General features: G+C 43.5%; 1 protein-coding gene across 5 annotated transcripts in view; it reads left to right on the top strand.

The window, feature by feature from the left end:
- Nucleotides 1–17,068, top strand: part of kctd15b (potassium channel tetramerization domain containing 15b) — a 40,741-nt gene continuing 23,673 nt past the window's right edge. The window contains exons 1-4 of one of the 5 annotated variants that reach the window (XM_086026852.1): nucleotides 1–282; nucleotides 3,401–3,459; nucleotides 7,213–7,323; nucleotides 9,831–10,006. In XM_086026852.1, coding sequence (XP_085882978.1) covers nucleotides 7,315–7,323; nucleotides 9,831–10,006 — 185 coding nt within the window. In that variant the 5' untranslated portion in view covers nucleotides 1–282; nucleotides 3,401–3,459; nucleotides 7,213–7,314. Of the gene's footprint in view, nucleotides 283–3,400; nucleotides 3,460–7,039; nucleotides 7,324–7,371; nucleotides 7,594–9,803; nucleotides 10,007–17,068 lie in introns of those variants that run through there. The other 4 variants (XM_086026849.1, XM_086026850.1, XM_086026848.1 and 1 more) reach the window with 4 other exon arrangements.

Below are 17,068 nucleotides of genomic sequence, written 5' to 3'. Positions count from 1 at the left end.
CGGCGTTCGCGGGCTGCGGGGTGGGCCGGGAGCAGTGCCTCCATCCGAGCCAGGACGGATGGGCTTCCTTCTGTAGACTAAATTAATACTGGGAATGCTTTGGGAGCTCCCGAGGTGATAATCAGGCAGGAGTTATCAGGGGGGCCCGAAGGCTTCCGAGCAGACGGCAGGTGCTCCTTGGCAACTTGCAGCACTTCATTGCTGACCCTTGAGGAATCCCTCTGTAGATTTTGATGAAGAAACTGTTTTTGGAGAGCAATTAGCGGCAAAAAGAATCGAGAGGTATTGTAGCATTTTTCCTATCTTTCGATGAAAGTTGACATAAATCCAATTGTTGAACGTCGCTAAAAGATGATCCTGGACAATCGTAATTGCTTAAACTGTTCTGAACACCAGTTGGGCCAAGCTAGCCATGGGAAACAGAACGTAAACATGGTGCCGCCACGTTAAAGTTAAAAACAACAACAACAACAACAAAAAGATGTGACAAACAAGTAAAACTATGTTAAAAATCATATCTTGTTTCAGAATTAAGTTACATCACACTGGATTGCAATTACAAAAATTACAATCTGTGTGGTTGTCATGACGGCTCACTAAACTAACAAAAACAATTATGTCAAACCAGCAAGGTCAACGTTTGATTTGACTCGGCGTATTCAGAATTAAGTTCATGATGTGTATTTTTAGGTACGCACTGTAAATGAATCAACATGCTGAAATGGTCACAAAATTGCTGCAACACTTTAGTTTATTGTAGCGTTATGGCGACAATGCACACAGGGAAATGAACACTCCCCTACGCCACCAGCAGATGATGCTGTTTTTCTTTCCATCTATTTTCTCCAGCGCTTGTCCTCAAAAAAGGTCACTCATGCGCGAGATCAAAGGGTGCCCAAGTCAATCAACTGACAAGACAATGCGAAATACCTGGACGAGTGGCTGAGGCGGCTGCTTGGTAAAACACAAGGGACCAGGTTGATGAACACAGGTGGACACAAAAACCTAACAAAGTTTTTTTTTTCAAGAATATGTTGCATGGCAGGCCCACTAGTTGAAAGAAGGCATTCTGATTAATATTGCGTTTGTGGAATATGAGTTAAGCAGTAAAATCCACCCATTTTTAGTCATTTTGTCACTTCTGCGACTATGACATCACAGTTGCTCAGAGCTCAGGTAACGACCAATCACAGCTCACCTGTTTTTGAGCCATGATTGGTGAATTTCATATTTAAAAAAAAAAAAATCTATACTACTGGTCAGTTCACACACGTGGGTGTTACTTTTCCACATTATCGACCAATCTAAAGTGTTTAAAATGACTTGCTCTCTTTCACAATGCAATGCTAATGGTGGAAAAAACTTACCATTTTTGGGGTCTCCTGAAAAGTGACTATTTTGGAGGTACAAGGTTTGGGCCGGATGCCAGCGATATGCTGATAGGTGTGTTTTTCCGAGACAGGTTTTAGTTATGTTCAACATAAATATTAGCAAAGAGGTGAGTTTGCGAAATGCGGTACTGCAGTTTTCCTGATTACAATTTTGTTAACATCAAAACGCCACTCCTCTTAATCCCCCCCCCCAAAAACCCATTACGACATGCAAAAGTCCCACTACAGTGGAAAAACTGTATTTCCCAGAGAAGAACTTGCTGGGATTTCATATTATGACCATAAAATGTCATCAGCCGGCAGCCCGGGTCGCTATGTGCTGCACAGAGCACTCTCCATTCAGCCCGAGGCCCTGGCCACACTATAAGCTGGCACCCTCCGCCAGCCCCTCCTCTTCCTCCACCCCCGCCTGCCACCCTTTTTATTTATTCTTTTTTTTTTTTTTTTTTTTTTTTTACACAGTGACCCACCCAAACCATCCCTGCATTTCACTCTCCTCCCTGGGCCCCCAAGGCGCTGCGTGGGCTTCCTTGGTGTCAGTGATGCGGCCTCGGTGTTGACAAAGCTGAAGACACATCAGAGCTCTGTCGGTGCACAACAAAAGCATGGCGGGCTCTCTTGAGAAGGGCCCTTGAGGGTGGCCCCCCCCCCCCCCCTTCCAGGCCGGTCCCCCTCAAACCTTTGCAGACAAAGCGCGTTGTATGTGTGTTTTTTGCCAGCGTCGCCATGACAGCGCAGTGATGGATAAGTGCAAATATAAAGCATAAGTCAAGGTTGCCACTTGATGTCATCATGACACATGCGCTCTAATGAGGACTGTGGGTGCTGCCCTGCAGGCATGCAGAGCGGAGGGAGGGGGCGGGGTGCACGAGAGGATGCTATGTGATGCAGAGCAGATGTGATTGGCGACATGGCGCCGCTCACGTGGTGACTGCAATCCAAATATTAGCAACGAGCAGAGGTTTCTTTTTTTTTTTTTTTCTGGATTGATGCTGTTGTGTGCGGACAAAATGGCTACTTTTCTGAGGGGAAACCCAACGTCCTGGTATGTCGGTGGTTAGCGCGACTGCCTCGCAGTTCTGAGGTACGTGTTGGAAGAGAGGACATTTGGGTTGGGATCTTGGCTCATTGTCCTAGATGAGTGGGTTTGCTTCTTAGCAACGTGACGTCAGAAATACAGTATTTGCAGCCCCGCCGGTTAAACCCCTCCAAAATTGTATTTTTTACATTTGCAAATATTTTTTTAAATGTATTTTAAAAAGAGTAAATGGTTCACAAGTCCGGGAGGGTCTTTCCTTGTAGTTTATTACGTGTTCAAGATTGGCCGTTGCCCCGAGGTCACTTATGGTCAAGCCTCCCTTAAGCTCCAGGAGAGACAAACATCCTTGCGCCCTGACTCGACTTCCTCTCGCATCCCAGCTCAGCTGCAAACCTAAATGAGGATAAGCATTATAGAAATTGATGGATGAACATATTGATCATTTGTCTTTACATGTACGAAGGTGCAGCTATTTTGTCAAGTAGGCTACGGGGGTCAGACCACAAGAACCAATTTAGCTGTCAAAAGGGGATAATAATAATACTCATTTATTATTATTATTATTCCAACAAATGAATGGCCATTTTTCGCTTTCATGATGCTGGAAAAACTCGCCCGTTTTGGCAAATGCCTGTATAGAGGGGGAAATGTATTATAACCTACCGCCTAAATAAATAAATAATCACTCGCTAAGTAGAACAAATACATTTCAATTACCTCTACCAGAAATTGAACAAAAAATGAGTTTTGGTCTGAAGCCGCCATTATGGAAAAATTCTGAATGAGCCGCAATCGGAAACAGATGTCCTTGGCAGAAATCGTTTGTCTTCACAATCTACTGTGGCGTCAAAGTTTGGCGATGATTTCAAGGATTCATCATATGGGTACGAGAGCCCGTTCATCCCAGCTTGCCATCGTAATTTTTTTTATAACTTTTGTATTATCTGACACACAATCTTCATTTTAACAGGAGCTGCTGTTCTACGTGGAAGCAGCACCACTACGATGGCCGTTACAGCCAAAAGGCGGGTAAGTGAATCTTGCCTCTATGATGGCTTTATTTGTGAAGTGGATTTATTTAAACTTTAATCGATTATTGAGGTCCGTCAAGAGGGGAACTTTATTTATTGTGAATGATATTCAATGTAAGGCGACCGACCTTGTCAAAGGTAATCAGGATGACACAGCTGGCAGACACAGTTTCACGATATTAAAAAAAAAAGTTTTTAAGAATATGTCAATATACACATACAGATATATTACACCGAAAATGGGATGCATTCAATCTATTAAACAACGTATTTTTGTGAAATTCACTAAACTCGATTAACACCCTTCCAACAGAGGAGCATCACTGACAATCTTAACGCGTAAACAAAGACATGTTGCAGTTTGCACCTACTCAGCATCCCCCGCCCACTTTCAATAAGCATCTCAGTCAAACCCATCATATTCAGAGTAGACCTGAAGCACATAAAGTTGCCAGCACCAGGGTCATTGCACTTTTACCTGCCTCAAAACGGCATCTCCGAGGCAAAATAGTTTCTTTGTGCTTTTTTGGAACCATAATTGCCAACTTGGAGCAACTTCAGGCAATGCTGCGTCTTTTTTTTTTTTTTTTTTAATGCTTCCTGGCTCTTTATGTAATGTAAGCGAACGCCCCCAAACACGCACACACACACACGTGCCACACGTGGCCTATTAATAAAGTGACACCTTTTTACCCCCGCTACTTCTCGGAGGTGACGAACAATACGTTTCGCTGCACGCACATCCCGACATCAAGCAGAATAATGTCAAACGGCGGCAAGAGCAGAAGCAGAGGCACCAATCGCACACGTTCACTTTAAACTCCACAAAGAAAATAATAATAAATGCAAGTTCTCAATGTTCTTCAACTTTCTCCACATGGCCAGGGGGGACTGCTCGTCGGATGGCAAATGCTTGAAAGACATTCCGGATGATGCCGCTGTTACTGAAGGCTGGATGCAAAGGAATTGTTTTGTTTCCATGCCATGCTAATGTTAGTCATCAGCATCCAAATCAATCAATAAACGCTCAAACTCAAAATCAAGGCATTCTGGTAAATATCGCATTTGCGGAATAAGAGTCAATCCACCCGTCTTTGTCCGTCTCTGGGGTCGGCCATTTTTGTCACTGCTGTCGACTGAATATGACATCACAACTGCTCAGGTAACGACCAATCACGGCTGACCTGTTTTCTGAAGCTGAGCCGTGATTGGTCGCTACCTGAGCAGTCTGTTTACCTGAAAGCCTTTTTGCACACTGCTTTCCATGCCATTTCTAGTAAATGTGAAATAATTTGGAAATCTTTATGATGACCTATGACATCATCATGTCGTTAAAAAAGTGCATGTGGGACAGGGAGGAGGGTGGGGGCCTCGGGAGGAAGGCAGACACACAAATGTCCTTCTTAGCGGGACTGGGGGGCACATAAACAGCACCTGCTTATCTGGCCTGGAGGCAAAGGTGTTATTTTTTTTTATACAGGGCCGTGCATTCATTCCTTGACTTCATGCAAATGGAAGGCGGTGCATCGCAAAACTCGTGATTCATGCACATTTGAAATGATGCGGAATGTTGGCCTAAAAGCTTGTTCGTGATCAATTATCTGATTGGGCAATTTTTTTTTTAAACCTGTGTGTCACCTACGCACCTGCTGTTGTGAGGCGCCACACAAGTCCTCCGCGTGACCTACTTCACATTGACACGGCGCAGCTAAAATCCATAAATTAAGGAAATTAACTGATGGGGCCCCCGAGCTACTTTGTAAGCTATTTAAATCTTTAAATTTACAACATCCCTGCATAGGCCCGCGCCTCATGTAATTGAACTAACTCCAGGCTTGTTTCCTTTTAATGAGAAAAAAAAAAAAAATCCAGCTCCCCCCTCCTTCTTTCACATCCCTCCAGTTTGTACCTCTGGAAACAACAAATCTGTGCCAGGGGGGTTTGGATGAAGGGGCTTTCTGGGGCGCATTGGGGTCTAATTACAACGACTTGGCCCGCTTCAAGGAGAGATGCATTTCCACAATGCCACCAGTCCTGCTGTCAAATATTGCCAGTGTTATCACTCTATTACCTCTTGGAAAACTTGTGCCCGAAAGTGTCAGTCCATTAAGATGGATGGAAATTGCACACTCGGTATGTTACCTGCCTCCCCGTACGGTCCCCTCCAAAAGTATTAGAACAGTGATGCTCAGGCCTTTTGTTTTGGCTATTAGCCGAAATCACAAAAGGTCACTACGAAATTGTGTTTTAATGCATTTGGGGCGGGATATTCTCTCCATTATAGTAATCAATAAAAACTGTATACTGATACAAAGTGAGAAAACTTACAAATTCAGTAAGTGATCAAATAATTATTCACTCCGCTATAGTAGTGATGTTATTTATTAGACAGTGAATTAGAAAAAAAAACCACATTGTTTTATAACTCTCCCTCAATTAAACGTGTTGATCGTTATGATCAATAGTTAGTAATGTGATGTAGTACCCATTTTATACACTGGTTGGAGCCAAATATCAAGAAACGTCCCCTCTTTCCTCTCCCTTTGGATGCTGGTACTAGCGAGTAATTACTGGGCTCAATGCTGCATCAATTATTCACACTTATTTACCCGCAAATAAACAAACACACGAATAAATAAATAATGGAGCACCTTGACTGACTCCAAACTTTTTTTTTTTTTTTAAAGGAAAACCAAACGCTTCACGCATGATTCACTTCCATTGTGTCACACACATATGCAAAAATAACAATAATCAGCTTGTGAATCCCATTTTGCAAAAGTCTGGAGGCTGTCTGCTTTCATTTTGAGCATGAGTGAGGAGTGTGCGTGCGCAAGTGTATGCATGTGTATGTGTGTGTGTTGTGGCCAGATATCTCCATCTAAGCCCCTCCGCTATAATTGAAATGGCGCATTTGGCTGCGGGCGGCCTGTGAGGGCTGCTTTCTGCTGCGGCGTGCATGCACGTCCGTGGACGTCATTTGATTTGAATGGCCCAAGGGGGAGTGAGTGAGTGAGTGAGTGTGTGTGTGTGTGTGTGTGTGGGTGTGTGTGTGTGTGCGCGCGCGCGCGTGTGTGCGTGCCTCTTTACAACAACAACCACATCCACATCATCATCACCATCATCCACTCCAGACATTGAGGCGTAGAGCTGGATAGGAAGAAGAGGTGTACTCGGATGCTGTTTGTTGACTTTATCAACAAGTTCTTGTCGGGTTTTTTATTAGAGCGCATGAGAAATGGCTGACTTTGAACTTTGGAGATGGAGCTGAACGCCTTTAGCCCAAAGTCGCCTCTGGGACGATTAGTAGCCTACATATCTAAAAATCTGTTTTCCATCTTTTCGTTGTTTAAACTTTGAGCACAGGGGAACGTATGCTCCCTCATTGTTGTTGTTGTTGTTCTTATCCCCCCCCCCCCACACACACACACCCCAATAGCCCGGGAAAACACCGACACGTGCACGCGCACGCAAACATATAAGTTCCTATCTGTGCGGGCGTAATTTTCCGAGTCCAAGAGGGGAGGAGGTGAAGAGAAAGAGTGGGGAGAGGAGGGGGGGGGGTTATATCACGCTTTTCTTTCCCTGAGAAAATTGCCTTGGCGAGAGAGAGGAGTTGAGCTAATTGTCGCCTAATCCCTGGCCCAGAGGCGCTCGGGCAGCCCGGAGCCACATTCTTCTTCTGCTTCTTCTTCGTCATCATCATCATCCCTTTCCCCTTCTTCGGGATTCTTCTTCTTCTACTCCCAAGAAACGACAGGAAGACTTTAATTTCAAGAAGGAGGAGGAGGAGGACTAAAACGAGGGGGGAAGGAAGGAAGGAAGGACGGAAGGAAGCAAGCTCATCTCATCGATGTTCAAGGTAAGCAAGGACGCCTCCTGTGTGCGCTTCTTTCTTTCTGGCTGGCTTCGGACGCATGCTTGACAAGCCAGGGTCGAGGCAGCCGTGAACGCATCACACTTTTGCATTCTTACGTGCGCGGTTTGCCCGCAACATTTGTGCGTTTTGCTTGCCTTCTCTCCCAACTGGACCGACAAGCAAATATCTGAGCCTTTTTTTTTTTTTTTTTTTTTGGTGTCTTTTCACCCACCGGACTCTCATCTGGATTCGCTGTCGACCATGTTCGAAACGGTAAATGCGACGCAAACGACGGTTTGTTTTGTGCAACATTCGGATCGTTTTTCAAACCGGCGTGCGAACGTCACACGGGGAATATTAGTAATAGTAGTAATATTAATAAGACGCCATGTTGAACATTTCTCTTTTTTTCTGCATGTGTGCATGCTGCACCGAGAGAGTGGGGTGAAATATGTGCTTTAATTGTAGCTCTTTTAAGGCTAGGGTTCCCCCAAACTTGGGGACTCCAACTCACTACGTCATGTTTTACCCTAACGTTGCCCTTTGCCCATAAATTATGTTCCTGTTGATTATTATCATTAACCGCATTTGACCATGTCACCTCTCAAAATTGGCACATTTTATGCCGCGAACCTTACTTTTGCTTGAAGGGAACGGAGCAGAGAAACTGATTTAGGTTAGAATTCAGTTGTATTTTGACGCAAAGGTTGCCACAGTAGTTTGTTGTACTTTAGAGAGAGAGAGAGTTGAGTATTGCGTCCCCCCCCTCCACTACCCCCAACCTCTCAAGTCTCCTTTTCCCGGGATTTGGAACGTAATCCCATCCTCATGTAATCGTATTAGAGCAACATGATACTCCAAGTGAGGCGGGCACCACCCTGGCAAAAAAATAAAATAAAAAAAATCACCAAAGGCTAAAGACTTTTGAGATCATAAAATCCCCATATTGTGCAACAACAAGCTGATCAATTGTGTTGATTTAGTAATGGGTGAAATTCAATCATTTCAGTGTGCTTTTTTACTTTCATTGTGTGTTTCAAATGTGGCTTTAAGCCTGCAGGGAAGAAACAAGCCATTATAAAGTGACCACAAACCATGTGACCTTTTTACGCACGTGATCCCTCGCGTTAAGAGTTCACTTTGGCAGAACAAACTTCTAATTGAAGTTTTGACGCCGAACCTGAGGTCATGGCCCACTTTGAAGCTGAGTTGACGAGACATAAATGAAATGAGCTACAATGCATCGCTTATATGTTTGTAATTGTTTGTAAATATATTGCTATCCCTGTACTGGTGAATAGCGATGAATGACCGTTTTCAAGCGTTTGGTAAACTCAAACTCTCGACACACTTGATCGACTCTTCCATTAAGATTATGTTGTCAAATCAAGCAAAGAAACCCACGATGTTTCAATAATGACTCCTTAACCTTTTTCTTTCTTTTTTTTTAAGATCACAAAAATAACAGAAACCATAGTAGACGTGAACGGATCACTATTTGGCAAGCAGTATCGGTTTTAACAAACAATTTATGAACCCATAAAGAAGGAAGGTAATCTGGACGCCACACGCCTCATTTGAATCATGTGTCGCAACCAATCATCATCTTTTCAATAATTTTTGAAATATGGCGGAGGGAAGTTGCCCATGTTGTTTTTTAATACAACCAAAAAAAAGGTAACCTACTGCAATAATAAATCAAATTTCCACGGATTTCGGCTGGTGCCATGTTAATATGTGTACCCTAAATGTAAAACAGCACCAATATTTTACCAAACAAGCTGCTTCTGTATGATGACGACAGAACATAATTACATTTGTGAAAGGGATTTGTGTTAATTTGCCGAAAGCAGGCATGCTCCGTTGTTGTTTATATGGAGTGTTGGTGGCTTGCTGGTGGCATCAACTTGCTACTTGGACACCTCCTTTTGAAGCAAGCACCAACTTGCTGCACCTAACGCAGCAGTTCATTTCTTCCACCTTCTGATATTGCTCTTCAACAGGGATGTGATCACTCTATTTTTTTGGTCTACGTGTGCAAATGGATCCCCCCCCCCCCTGCCTTCCCCCTCCCACACTGGTGTGTCTGGGTGCATCACATCTCTCCCATAATGCGACCTTTAATTAGAATATTGCAGCAGCAGTTTGTTTTATTCCCCTAGAGGCTGACACCTAGCATCCCCCCCCCCCTCTCTCGCTCTCTCTCTCTCACTCTTGTCTATCTGTCTGTCTGTCTCTCTAATAAGCATCCTCCTCCTATCCCCGCCCGCGGTGCTGAGCCGAAAGATGCAAACATACTTAATTAGAGGCGCCGCGGTGTAGTAATACGCAGGCGAGGGCGACGCGACCAGGCAGTCATGGAAGTGATCTGATCAAGAAGGGTATCGCCTTGGTTGTTTTTTTTTTTGTTTTTTTTTTTGCCACTGTAGGATCACTCTCCACCTTTCCTCAATCTTCCTCCTCTTCCCCTTCCTCCTCCTCCAATGGCTTTTTTGTACACTTGCTTCCAGGAGGGGCGAAGCATGTCGCGGCTCTCTCTGACCCGGTCCCCGGTCTCTCCGCTGGCTGCCCAGGGCATCCCTCTGCCGGCGCAGCTCACCAAAGCCAACGCGCCGGTGCACATCGACGTGGGCGGGCACATGTACACCAGCAGCCTGGCAACGCTCACCAAGTACCCGGACTCAAGGTAAAGGACGTCTTTTTGTGTCTGTCTACAGCTGTCCGCCAAATGAACCTGATGTGAAACTGTCAACAGCATTTCTTGTGAAACCTCGTTATTTAACGCTGAAAGGCTACACCTTGATGTGTTTTTTTTTTTTTTTTTTTTTTTTTAATTTGAAATCCACTGTGGTTGGTGTACAAAGGCAAATTAAATCGTAGCAACTCCGTCATTCTCCAAATGCCTCCATGCCCTAACCCCGTCAACTTTTGAGAGTGGCGCAAAGTCCTTGTTGGAAAATCATTTGTTATTTTACTGCATCTTACATATTGTACATTGATGTTGAATGGCCAGCATTGGCAATTGTATCACATCTTCATGTTATGTGAGCGTGATCTAAGGCATCCTTTTAAAAGGGAAAACAGTGAGAACGTTCATTCTTAAGCTCCTGCTGCCTCTAGCGTAGTGGTTACGACACTGTTTTGAAGCGTCTAATTCAGCGCCTTATCTGTAAAATGATGTTCTTGTGAGTATTGAGTGGTGGAAAAAATGATATGACCTTCACAGTTTGTAAAAGAACCAGTATTGTACGTAGTCGATTCTGCTTTTATTAACAACGATTCATTTAGAGAGGTATTAAGTGAACTGCAATGTTTGGATCGCAATGTGTCACACTTCCCTAAATGGAAACATAGTTTTGTAACTACTGCGGTGTCACAGTACAAGTACTGTTGTCAGCACCTTGAAAAAGAGTGAATGGACGGATGGGGTGTAAAGTATTGGGTGGAGTGGAGCTATAGTTTGTAGTGGACTAAAACTGCACTGCGTCACACAGTGAACTACTTGTCAGGTTTTAAGCCTGTCCAATTACTAAATAAAATCACCACAATATTCTGAAAAGTGAAAACATTTCAGTATGTTGTCGCTCAGTTCAGTATTATATTCCTAAGGCAGGGTTTTGGAATGTATTAGCTGTACCTAATCATGTGTCCAATGAATCTACCCCAAGTGTGCGTAGGCCAACAAAAGTGACCCGGGAATGTGTTTGCATGCTTTTTTTTTTTTTTTTTTAAAAAGGTAAAGCATTGAGAAATCATGACTCAGATTTTGCACACGAGTCTCTAAACGTACACAATCAGGTAGACGTGATGCTAAAATAGAAAATGGGACTTTAAAAAGTCAGCCCTCACGTGGCTTTTCTTCATACAGTCTTCAATGTCAGCCGTCAAAGTCCCATGCGGGCCAAGGTAAACACACACCAGGCGGGTTGTTAGAAAATCTGCCAAATTGGCTACAGGAAACAATCCTCCTAATCCCCTGATAATAAAAGGCTTGATATGAGTACAGTCAGCTGACAGGAAATCCCCAGACAGCTCCTCATTTTTATGTTAAAGGCGCAAAATAAAAGCTCATCTCAGACGCGGATTGACGATTGTTGTTGCCATTGAAGCTGTTACGTTCTTCCCTGATGATGATATCTTGTACCGAGGTTAACATAGTAGGTTTTAGGATCTGTAGGATATTTTATACATTTATTTTGGATGGCAAAACAGGTTGGTGAAAGCATGTTTCTCTATGTGGCTAAATGATATGGCATATGGAAAAGAAAGGTTGCAAGCTAAAGTCCCTCAAATTCAAGTGCACAGTCAAAGGCCTAATAATTTTTGTTAATAAATACAAATAGTAAATTGTCTAGCTTGGCCCAAGGCTTTTTGGGGCATATAGACATACTTTTTGCCACCCTCATGAACTGCACTCCATTCATTTTGTTGTATAGTTGATCCCTGCTAAAAGCGAAAATTCACGTATAATTGACGCCCACTGAAAAGTATATAGCAGAATTTTTTTTTTTTTTTTTTACTATATAAAAAAATACCACGAAAAACGGGGGGGCGGGTTGCGGGGAATGTGTGTATATATATATATTTTAATAGTGAAATAAAGACAGAAAAAGCGCAGCGACTAACACAATAGTTAAGTCAAAATTACAGTTAATGTTTCTATGATAAGAATTTCTAGGACATAGTTATAAAGATATCCCATTTATATCAACATACGAAAGAGGCTCAGATCGGATTTGAAAAAGTGGAATTGTACTGTTCACGCTTCTTGAAAAAATTTGATACGTGTCGCATATGGGGGGAAAAAAACGTAATTAAGCCACAGTGTGAATATAGGCTAAGTCTCAAAGTTGTTGAAGATGACGGCACCATTATACCGTATTTTCCGGACTATAAGCCGCACCTTCATGTAAGCCACACCCACTCTATTAAAAAAAAAAAGAAAAAAAAAGAAAAAGCCATATATAAGACACACCTATGTGTGTTGAACAATTTGATATTTACAGAACGATTTTGAACTGTAAATGTACATACCTGAACAGATTCTTTCCTAACAGTGCCTTTGAAAACGGCAGTAACTTTGATGATTAAGACAGAACACAACCAAGAGAAAATAACCAGTACCGGTACTTAGCTTCATTTCACAGCATGCTGTCACTCCAGTTTGTCAGTTAACTTCCACATACCACTTAATTCATAACATAGTGCATAGCGCCCTCGCCTGTTGAACTCCTCCACCTGCAGTCACATCCTGTTAATGACAATTGCGTTGTATTGTATTGTAATTCCGGTTAGACCGCCCCTAGCGCTCGAAGAAAAATCGAAAAATCCACAGCATAGCCGCACCTTTATATAAGCCGCATGGTTCAAAACCTAGGAAAAATGTAGCGGCTTATAGTCCGGAAAATATGGTAGTTTCATTCTAAACGCTAAAACAGCTGAATATAAATGTGTGTTTTGTGGACATCACAAATTATCCGATTGTTACGAGTTACGATAAGGAGGCTTTTCCAGCAAAGTGTACATTTACGACACTGCTATTGCAATCAACCGATCACTCTATGGAACCAAATATAAGCTCCACGATACCAAATATAGGGTAGTAGCTTTGAGAGTGCTTTTACCGCGTGTATGCCGCCGACAGATATCCAAAAGATGGCTTTTGTGCACAGTGTTTCTATCTGATACTGCCAACCACTGGCTTGGCATGCACACTACACTGTTTTTTGTTTTATTTAATTTATTTATTTATTTTTTTGCAGGTCATTTCAACAACTTTTGCCGTTTGTGCATGAAACTTTTCCTCGTTTTTCTAGGTCATTGTTGTGTAAACAAAACTAAGCGTTATACAGTGTTTGAATATGACAGTTGCTTTCGTCGGCAGTGCGTGATGTTACAAAGACGTTTTTGACGGGCAAGCAAGCAAACAGAAAACACACATAGAGAGTCACGTCAGAGCATTGTGATGGTTACACGAGCCAGGGTGAAAATGCGAGCGTGAGTGTTGCTGTGAGTACTTTCTCTCTCTCCCCCGCTCACTCGCTCTCTCTCTCTTTCTTCACACACGCTCCTCTGCTCGCTCGGCCCGTCTCTTTCTGTTTCTTTCTCACCCGGGATCACGCACACACACATACGCTCACTGTTGTCTCTCGCTTTTCCCAGCCTCCTCAGAGCACACTTGGCCTCGGGGCCCAACTTTCCGGCGGAGCCAGTGGAAGGAGGGCCCCCCCCCCCCCCCCCCCGCCTCCTCCACCCCGCTCTTGCCTCCCCCTTTGTGTGAATTAGGATAATGGCTGACAGCAGAAAGCAAAACAATTACACTGTGGCGGGATCCTGAGAACGCCACGCACGTCCGGTCGTGGTCCAGGGTCCAGAAAAAAGGAGGCGGTTGGGGAGTGGCGAGTAGCTAAAAGAGCATGGTTAAGGAGTTTCAAGTTGATGGTGACTTAATAGATCGCTCGCTGAATAATGCAGTGTGCCAAGAGAAAGTTAGTCTAGTAACTAATGTGCGGCTATCCGTCTTCCTCAGCGCCAGGCCATATTAAGGGACAGTGGCCATGAAACATTGATGGCGCACTCCGCGGAGCTCTCACTTGAACAGAAGCTGAGGAAATTAGGGGCAAATGGTCCACACAGACAAGCTATATGGATAGGAACGCCCTTTTTGTTCTCCTCCACGTGTCATAGATCTCAAGTGGCGTCATGCATTCTGTTGCTTTGCTTGCAAATGGCCCTCTGTCACGCCACTGAACATGAAGGTTCAAGAAAACACATTTTTAAAAAAATTTGATAGCCTTATTCATTGTCCTTGTGTTGATGTAGTCTTTTTTTTATAAAGCTATAGTGTAACAAGTGATTTTTCTTTAGCGGCAAATCACAGATATGTGGTCAGTTGTTAACCCGAACTTGTTGTCTATCACTAGCTTATGCTAAAGCAGTAGTAAAGTCATAATTACAGTATTGGCAAAAAAAAAAATCCCTTCTTAGCCATTAATATTAAAAAGAGGTGGGCATTTTAGTACATTTTTCTGGTCGGTCATTCGTTATCCATCAGCGGCCTGGGTACCCGTCAGTCCCCCCAAAAAAACGTCAGAAAAACAGGCGTCCACCACTGACAGACGTGATTAGTGAGGATTACACTGACGAATGAAAAACCCACTAACGTCATTCGTTGGTCCGTCATTTTAATAAGGTGCTCCGTAACTCGGAGTCCGTGCAAGAGATTGGCGCACCAAAGTACGTTTATAAGTAACAGCAACAAGATCTCCATTTGCAGATTATGTAAAGTTGGCCACTGCAAAGTGGGCACTTTGAAACAGCCATCCACCCCCAAACATGCATCTGTATGTGACAACATCCCTACGCACGATGCATTGCACGCTGATGTCATATTTATGAATGAAATATATCCACCACATACTGTATATCTGCAGAGCGCAGTATCTGTCCGCCTGCGCCTGGATCATATAAGCCAAAATTGCATCACACCACCTGCACCACAACTTAGACCTGCTTTCACCTGGTCTCTTAAGTATATTCTACTTTCTGTCACCAAATTGTCAGGTGCACCAGTGGTGTGTAATAGAGAACACCCAGCGAGGCGTAGCGCAGTCTGCCAAATTCACAAACACGGTCAACTAGACTTGCCCCGGCACGAAAACGAGTCGGCTTGCGCCTTTCTGCAAAAATTCAAATGTCACATGTCGTTAACTGAGAACACGCTGTACTTTTAATATAGTAATCAAATGCTGTTCAGGTATTTGGCCCTAAAATTTGTGTTTCGTGATACACAACGGTAACATAATTATTTGCACTCTTTCTTTTTTTTTTAATATATATTCTGTTTTGCACTATTGTGAAAATGTAATGCATCACCGCTAGTAGTTTTTCTTCATTAAAAAAAGGAAATAAAATTGCTCCAGGATTATTGCGAGACTCCAGGCTGAAAGGCCCCTCTTGGCCCAAATCCGATCTAAATAACAATGTGAATATATTAAAGTGGTTGCCCTTAAAGTATCTAATTGGACTTCTTTTCCCTCCAGTGATCACCCTCCAGTGGTGAGATGTATTTGGCTTTCAAACCACTGCGATGCGTACGAATAGACAGCGATGAGCTGAAAGCAGTATCGGAGGTTGACGTACGTGCACGTGCCTGTGTTGCAACCCAAAAAATCTCAATGTTGACATCGTCTTATCATTTTCGCAGTGTTAATACAAGCACCGCACACACAGCTCTGACGGCTAGCCTCCATGCTAGCGCTAACTCGGCAAGCGAGGTGTCTGGGCTGATCCATCAGTATTAGTATAGACAGTTATAGTAAAGGATGGCAACGATCAAGTGACTATTCTCTTGATTAATGTGCAATTATTCCGTGTATTATTCTCTTTGACTGCCTTCAGCAATCATTTTAACACATTTTGGCACACTCTTTATCCATTGCTTAGTCTGATTCGGAATACTTCATCCTAAACCAGGAAGAAATACACCAAAAACACCTTTATCGGTTTTTAAAATGCAAACAACCCCGCTTATGACGAGGGGAAAAAAAATCCGGATGTGTATTCTTGCTACTCTTTTTTTCGCATGGTTGTACTCCAGATGAGCAACAAAGCACACCATACGCATGATGATGTGTCATGGTACCAAGACTGACCCGTGAGAGGCGGCACGGTGTCACAGGGCACATTGTTGTGGCAAACTCTTCTTGTCATTTCTATTGTTGCGAATGACTTGTCAGACGTGTGATACAAACACTCAACGCAATCATTTATTTGCTCCTCCGTTTGTGTCCGGCATCGGCTCAAGCTTCAGGTGGCTTCCCGATTGGCTGTCATTCCGAGCGCATGGTTCGGAACTCGCTTTTCAGCGCACACTGAAGGATTTGTGATCGTTTATACTTTTTATGATTGTCGGCATTGACTCATTGGTAACACACCAACAGAATAAACCCTTCATGATAATCTTTTAGATGCAAGGGAGAGAAAATGCTCAAATTTGGTCTGATCGATGCTTTGCGTGTACCCCGCTTAACATTTGCTATTGTTGGCCTCGAATCGGGTAGGAATCCAACAATCCAGTCTTTGCTGACTTTGGTGTTGGGGAGGCCTGCTCAAATTCCGCCCGGTTATCAGTATGCTTGTATTCCACTTTAGCAACAAAGTACATTCTGTTTGGGGAAGCCGCTTTTTGCCGTAAAAGAACGTGACTAATATATCTCCCAGAAGAGTGGAAGGAATCCAGCGGTGTATTTTCTTTGAGTACAATAATTTTTGTCCAGACAGTGTACGAGCAGCAGACTACCTGTTCAACGTCTCCTCCAATTGAACAGAAAAGGGAAAACATGAGAAGGCCGGCAGAGAGAGAGAGAGAGAGAGTGAAAGAGTGAAAGAGTGAGTGAAGTGAGTGGAGGAGGAAGAGGAGGCGGTTGGTGGTGGTGGGGGGCAAAGAAGAAGAAAAACAGGCAGCATTTTAATTGCTTTTTAAAAAAGTGGAGATGAAAAACAGAGTTAGCCCGCAGGCGTATGGTGAAATTCTAGCTGGAAGAATTGCAAGACCATATGAGAAAGGAACACCCGGGGCCAAACAGGGAGATGAGTATTGGTTTTTTATAAAGCATTTTGCATCGATTTCCAGAGAGAAAAGCAAGCGAGGGAAACGGGAGGACGGAAGACAGAAAGAGAGAAAGGAAGGAAGGAGGGAGAGAAAGAGTCATCCTTGCTTCCTCACGCAGTCAAAGAGGAGAAGAGG

This window comes from Filicampus tigris, chromosome 3, assembly GCF_054856515.1.
Source record: "Filicampus tigris isolate MCC_2025a chromosome 3, RoL_Ftig_1.0, whole genome shotgun sequence".
Classification (NCBI taxonomy): Eukaryota; Metazoa; Chordata; class Actinopteri; order Syngnathiformes; family Syngnathidae; genus Filicampus; species Filicampus tigris.
The sequence above is the reverse complement of the archived record's forward strand: the minus strand, read 5'-3'. Positions and strand labels throughout refer to the sequence as shown.